We start from the raw sequence: 7,351 nt of genomic DNA, 5'->3' as shown, positions 1-7,351 counted from the left end.
TCCCACATCGGGCTCTCTGCTCTGCGGGGAGCCTGCTTCTCCCTCTCCCACTCCTCCTCCTTGTGTTCCCTCTCTCGCTGTGTCTCTCTCTGTCAAATAAATAAATAAAATCGTTTAAAAAAAAGAAAAAAGAAAAAGCGTAAGAGGCAGCTTCCGCCAGCGCCGGTGGTTGGTTCATCACTGCCCTTGGTCTTGGGGTCGTTTTTGGCACCAAGTCTGCAGCACTCAGGATGAACGTAATTCAGATTGTTCATGACCACTGGGTACATATACTTGTGCCCATGGGGTTTGTCCTTGGGTGTTTTCTAGACAGAAAGAATGATGAAAAACTGACTGCCTTCCGGAACAAGAGTTTGTTGTTTAAAAGGGAATTGAGACAGAATGAAGAAGTCATCTGGAAGTAAAGGCCCCATGACTGAATTACAGAATGTTCACATTTTTTAAAAATTAGGAGAGAAATAAAAACACATTCATTATTTAAAAAAAAAAAAAAGCATAAGAAGTATTAAGTAGTGGGGCGCCTGGGTGGCTCAGTTGGTTGAGCGACTGCCTTCGGCTCAGGTCATGATCCTGGAGTCCTGGGATTGAGTCCCGCATCGGGCTCCCTGCTCGGCAGGGAGTCTGCTGCTCCCTCTGACCCTCCTCCCTCTCATGCTCTTTGTCTCTCATTCTCTCTGTCTCAAATAAATAAATAAAATCTTTAAAAAAAAAAAAAAAGAAGCATTAAGTAGGAATAGCGTTCTCACCAGCTATTTGTATTCATCTGTAGGCAGATGAAATCCCACTCCACACAGCCTGGTTCCTGTAGTGTGGGAAGTTTTAATTTTGCCTTAAGCCTTGCCTGCAAGAGTATATTTGTTTTTTTCTTTTTAAATTTTATTATGTTATGTTAGTCACCATACAATACATCGTTAGTTTTTGATGTGGTGATCCACGATCCACTGTTTTCGTATAACACCCAGTGTTCCATGCAGTACGTGTCCTCCTTAATACCCATCACTGGGCTAACCAATCCCCCCTTCCTCCTCCCCTCTAAAACCCTGTTTGTTTCTCAGGTCCATAGTCTCTCATGGTTCATCTCTCCCTCCAGTCCCCCCCACCCATTTTCCCCTTCCTTCTCCTAATGTCCTCCATGCTATTCCTTATGTTCCACAAATAAGTGAAACCAGATGATAATTGACTTTCTCTGCTTGACTTATTTCACTTAGCATAATCTCCTCCAGTCTCATCCATGTTGATGTAAAAGTTGGGTATTCATTCTTTCTGATGGCTAAGTAATATTCCATTGTATATATGGACCACATCTTCTTTATCCATTCATCTGTTGAAGGGCATCTCGGCTCTTTCCACTGTTTGGCTATTGCAGACATTGCTGCTCTGAACATTGGCGTGCATATGGCCCTTCTTTTCACTACATCTGTGTCTTTGGGGTAGATACCCAGGAGTGCAATTGCTGGGTCATAGGGTAGCTCTATCTTTAAATTTTTGAGGAACCTCCACACTGTTTTCCAAAGTGGCTGTACCAGCTTGCATTCCCACCAACAGTGTAAGAGGGTTCCCCTTTCTCCAAAACCTCTCCAACATTTGTTGTTTCTTTCCCTGTCCATTTTTGCCACTCTAAGTGGTGTAAGGTGGTATCTCAGTGTGGTTTTGATTTGGATTTCCCTGATGGCTAATGATGATGAACATTTTTTCATGTGTCTGTTAGCCATTTGTATGTCTTCTTCAGAGAAGTGTCTTTTCATATTTTCTGCCCACTTTTTGACTTGATTATTTGTTTTTTGGGTGCTGAGTTTGAGAAGTTCTTTATGGATTTTGGATACCAGCCCTTTATCTGTACTGTCATTTGCAAATATCTTCTCCCATTCTGTGGGTTGCCTCTTCGTTTTGTTGACTGTTTCCTTTGCTGTGCAGAAGCTTTTTATCTTGATAAGTCCTAAAAGTTCATTTTTGCTTTTGTTTCACTAGCTTTTGGAGATGTATCTTGAAAGAAGTTGCTGTGGCCGATGTCAAAGAGGTTACTGCCTATGTTCTCCTCTAGGATTTTGATGCATTCCTGTCTGACATCGAGCCCTTTCATCCATTTTGAGTTTATCTTTGTGAAAGGTGTTAAGAGAATGGTCGAGTTTCATTCTTCTGCATGTGGCTGTCCAATTTTCCCAGCACCATTTATTGAAGAGACTGTCTTTTTCCATTGCATGTTTTTTCCTGCTTTGTCAAAGATTATTTGACCATAGAGTTGAGGGTCCATATCTGGGTTCTCTGTTCTGTTCCATTGGTCTATATGTTTTCAACATTTCCTTGGCGATTCGGGGTCCTTTCGGATTCCATACAAATTTTAGGATTGTTTGTTCCAGCACTTTGAAAAATGTCTTTGGAATTTTGATTGGGATGGCATAGACATTTTAACAATGTTTATTCTTCTGATCCATAAGCATGGAATATTTTTCAATGAGCTCTCCAGGCCACACCGTCTCCATTTCTGTCTGTGCTGCTCTAAACTGCAGCGTCCTGGGTTCTGCACCCTCCACAGCGCTTCCAGTCCTGCCTCCAGGTTGGGGCACGTCTCTGCCCTTTGTGCTTCTAAAACCGCCAGCTGCTCCCAGTTCTGGTGCTTGACCCCACGGCTCCGGGTTCCTGACCTGGGGGCTGCCCTAAAGTTCTTTCCCCACCGCTACCAGTCTGCAAGTCTGTGCCCTGTCCACAGTGTGCTAGGCTGTCACTCACCGGCGGTGTAGGATCCCCACAGCCAGGCATGCTCCCGCTGCCGTTTATCCTCTGATATCTGCCCACGGAATTACGGCTCCCCTATTCGTATCTCAAAACCAACCGCCTGCGATATTCTGTTTGTAGAGATCCAGATCTTCTTATATCTCAGGCTGGTTTCGTGGGTGCTCAAAGTGGCCAGGTAGATATCCAGCTCAATTCCGGGCACCAGTTGAAATAGGGTCCCCTACTCCTCTGCCATCTTTCCCCCTGACAAGAGTATATTTGGATCAAGTTTTCTTTTAAGGTTTATTTGATTCTGCTTCAAAACATACAAATAAGGGACGCCTGAGTGGCTCAGATGTTAATTGTCTGCCTTAAGCTTAGGTCATGGTCCCAGGGTCCTGGGATCGAGCCCCACATCAAACTCCCTGCTCAGCAGGAAGCCTGCTTCTCCCTCTCCCACTCCCGCTGCCTGTGTTCCCTCTCTTGCTGTGTCTGTCTCTGTCAAATAAATGAATAAAATCTTAAAAAAAAAAAACCATACAAATAATGGCACAGATTAATTTTTGCTAAAAGTAGGAATTGTTAATGTGTCTGTTTTTTTTTTTTAAGATTTTATTTATTTATTTGACAGAGAGAGTCATAGCGAGAGAAGGAACACAAGCAGGGGGAGTGGGAGAGGGAGAAGCAGGCTCCCCGTGGAGCAGGGAGCCTGATGCGGGGCTCGATCCCAGGACCCTGGGATCCTGACCTTAGCCGGAGGCAGACGCTTAACGACTGAGCCACCCAGGTGCCCCTACACTATGATATATTAAAAACTGTACTGCTGCTGAGATTAATTTTAGGAAATTCAAATTAACATTTTAATGAAGATAATAGGTTTGTTTACTTAGTGATTGGTGTTTTATCCCTCTACAGCCAGATCAGTCAGTTTCTGTGTCTTGCTTTCCTGGTCCTTTGGTGATATCATTTTAAGAGAGAAAGTGTGGAAAGAGTTAAGAAAATCCTTGGCATGTTAGGCAAACAATGACAATAATAGATGGTCTCTTTGAAATTGGCACAGAAAGTAAATTCTGTCTCTTAGTGCATCTTAACAAATGGACCTATTGTAAGTAGGCAGGTGATTATCATAGTAATGGTTAAGAGCAGTTTTTGGGGTCAAATTTGGACTTAAAAATCAGCTTCACCCTAAACTGTGACCTAAGGAAGGGGAAGAATCATCCCTCATTAGTTGTTTTAGGGAGTTATGGTAGGATCATTTGTAGCACATAATTCAGTGAATGAGTAAATGACAACTTTCGTTACTAGGTATTCCCTATGCAGCAATAAATTGGTCTACCTATATTGATATAATTCTTATAGTCACAGATATAGATATGTAGATGAACATAATGGTACCTTTTTATTTTACAGGGTTCTGTAGTCAAAGATCTTATGAATAAGAATGGCAGGAAAATCATCGCTTTTTAAAGTAATTCTCCTTGGAGATGGTGGAGTTGGGAAGACCTCTCTAATGAACAGGTATTTGACCAATAAGTTTGATACCCAGCTCTTCCATACAATAGGTGTTGAATTTTTAAATAAAGATTTGGAGGTGGATGGACATTTTGTTACCGTGTAGATTTGGGACATGGCTGGTCAAGAGCAATTCAGAAGCCTCAGGACGCCATTTTACAGAGGTTCTGACTGTTGCCTGCTAAGTTTTAGTGTCGACGATTCTCAGAGCTTCCAGAACTTGAGTGACTGGAAGAAAGAATTCATATATTATGCAGATGTGAAAGAGCCCGAAAGTTTTCCTTTCGTGATTTTGGGCAACAAGATTGACATAAGTGACCGTCAGGTGTCTACAGAAGAAGCCCAAGCCTGGTGCAGGGACAACGGCGACTATCCTTACTTTGAAACAAGTGCAAAAGATGCCACAAATGTCGCAGCGGCCTTTGAGGAAGCAGTTCGAAGAGTGCTTGCTACTGAGGATAGGTCAGATCACCTGATTCAGACAGACACGGTCAGTCTGCACCGAAAGCCCAAGCCTAGCTCATCTTGCTGTTGATCGTTAGAGAGGTTGCCCATGCGATCTAACCAACTTACACACATTCACAGAAAAACAAAACAAGGTGGAGAAGAGAATTAGCATTTGCAGCAATGGATCATCTACTCATAAAATTAAACTAACCATATTGCTGCTTTGTTAGTGGGTGGGAGAAGGGACACATCCACTCATGGAAGAATCAATGTACTCAGTAGTGGCACCTTACATTTATAAATTGTAATGGTTGTCTAATAACATTTAATTTAAATATGTACCTTGCAGAGCTAATAAATGAGATGATCAATACTTTATAACTAAAAACACTACATTATCCTTGAAGTTATAGCTGGGCTGCTTTTCTCTTCAGAAAATGGAAAACTATATATTTAGGTTTCCCCCACTATCCAAAAGTAGACTGTTCCTCTGAAACCTTTCATAAGCCAAAATGGTATAGTGCAAAGAAGCAATTATCAATTTATATGGAAAACTTTTTGAGTATACTCAGACCAAAACAAATAATCTCTGTTAGGCTTTCTTGACACCTTAGGACATGTCTTGCTAACAAATGCCCAAAATAAATCAAGGTGAAGCACAGATGCACACATAGTTCAGAACTCAGGCACCTGGATGCTGAGATGCTGAGTATAGTTCCTGGGAAAGGATCTTGACAGTAGCACCCTCAGTGCTTGGAATGTGTGCTGCCTGTATAAGGGCTCTCTACAAAATGTGCTGAATGCTATTTTTGCTTTTTACCTGTTTTCATAAAAGCAAAAATATGCTTTGGATTTGTTTTAGTTAGTGAACAAATACTAATGTAGGTCTTTTGTAAAAGCAAAGTGGCAAAATGCAAACTTTTGAAAAGTGGAGGATACTTGTATTTATATTTTTATGCATCTCATTCTTGGTTCAGGAAAAACTTTTGTTAAAGCAATGTTAAATACAGTTGACTCTTTAACAACGTAAGGTAGAGGGACACTGACCCACCAAGTAAAAAAATCCACATAACTTTGAACTTCCCTCAGACTTGACTACTAATACTCTGTTGACCAGAAAACTGACCAATAACATAAACAGTTAATATATTCTGTATATGTATTATATACTATATTTTTATAATAAAATAAGCTAGACAAAAAATGTGATTTAAAAAAATCACAGAGAAAAATATAGTACTATATGGTATTGATAAAAAAAAAAAAATCTCTGTATAAGTGGACCCACACAGATCAACCCCTGTTGTTCAAGGATTAACTGTAGTATAAGTTAAAATCAAATGAAATGTAGGTCATTGTTTTTTGATTGAATTACTACTTCTATTTAAAATAATTTAATGACTCATATTTCAGTATTAAATATCAATAGAGTTAGTTTCACTGTAATCGTCATTTGTATACAACATGGCCACCCCCATTTGGTAACTTTATTGCTCTTAAGAGGAAGTACAAAGGAGAATCATTCTTTGTGTGAGGGAAAATAAAGGCATCCTTATTTAGTTAGGTGTTTAATGTCTTCTCTATCACCATTTTTTAGTAATATACATTCAAGAAAATTTGTCATTTTTTAGAGAACTTGCTGCAAATATCAAACGACACAAATTATTTGTGGGTAAAGTTTGTGTAATGTGCCTGTGATGATGATCTTACAGAGATAAGGGCATACACTGAGCATAAAGAGAGTCTGAACTGTCAGTGTAGACAGGGATGTGTTGGTGTAGACAGGGATCTTTAATTGTGAACTATTACAGTTATCAAAGGACATTGTATGGATATGAGAGCCTGCTTTGTCATGAAAGAACAGTTGATTTTGACAAACTAGATTCATGTATATCTCTATCTGACCCTATCATTTGGAACCTCTGAAAGATTATCATAAGAGTAAGCTAAGCATTTGAAAATTTAATTTCCTCATATATTGAACAAATTTGCCATAAGAAAATATCATAAATTTGTGAAAATTAAATTTCCTCATATTCTTATATTACAAACAACTTTAGTTTTTACTATTTATAACATAATAATTTGCCCTCCAAAATTGTAATTCTCATCCCAAGATAAAAACATAATGGAAACCTATTAACAGATTGGTGTACATTCCATATTCCCCTTTTTTTTTAATTGGAGGACTTGCTCTAAGACCTTTTTTTTAAATTCATCTCGAGTATACTCGTTGTTTTGTGACTTGCATGTGTATGTATTTTCAATATAACAGGCAAACTTCATTTTATTAGCTGTCTAATAATTTATTTAAACTATTCTTTATCACAGACATTTGGATTTAAAATATTAATTGATATTACAAACTTTCAAAAGATAAATATTAGGTGACATTTCTGTACTGCCACTTACTACTACTTGGTCAATACTAGGTATCGCAAGTATTTTTATTTATTTATTTATTTACTTATTTCTTTTCTTTTTTTTTTTTTTTAAGATTTTATTTATTTATTTGAGACAGAGAGAATGAGAGACAGAGAGCATGAGAGGGAGGAGGGTCAGAGGGAGAAGCAGACTCCCTGCCAAGCAGGGAGCCCGATGCGGGACTCGATCCTGGGACTCCAGGATCATGACCTGAGCCGAAGGCAGTCGCTTAACCAACTGAGCCACCCAGGCGCCC

General features: G+C 39.5%; 2 protein-coding genes across 2 annotated transcripts; both read left to right on the top strand.

The window, feature by feature from the left end:
* The first annotated feature begins 200 nt into the window (after positions 1 to 200).
* LOC118009264 (NADH dehydrogenase [ubiquinone] 1 beta subcomplex subunit 1-like) lies at positions 201 to 404 on the top strand. The gene has a single exon (XM_035003151.1). The coding sequence runs from the start codon at positions 231 to 233 to the stop codon at positions 402 to 404; it is 174 nt and encodes a 57-aa protein (XP_034859042.1). The 5' UTR covers positions 201 to 230.
* A 3,680-nt stretch (positions 405 to 4,084) lies between these two features.
* On the top strand, positions 4,085 to 5,871 carry LOC118009207 (ras-related protein Rab-9A-like). Its single transcript, XM_035003034.1, is given in 1 exon segment — positions 4,085 to 5,871. A coding segment is annotated over 1 exon segment (606 nt). The 5' UTR covers positions 4,085 to 4,153; the 3' UTR covers positions 4,760 to 5,871.
* Positions 5,872 to 7,351: the final 1,480 nt, after the last annotated feature.

This window comes from Mirounga leonina, unplaced genomic scaffold (assembly GCF_011800145.1).
Source record: "Mirounga leonina isolate KUSES-001 unplaced genomic scaffold, KU_Mleo_1.0 Mir_101046, whole genome shotgun sequence".
NCBI classification, from domain to species: Eukaryota; Metazoa; Chordata; class Mammalia; order Carnivora; family Phocidae; genus Mirounga; species Mirounga leonina.
Note: the sequence above shows the minus strand (reverse complement) of the source record. Positions and strands in the feature narration are given on the sequence as shown.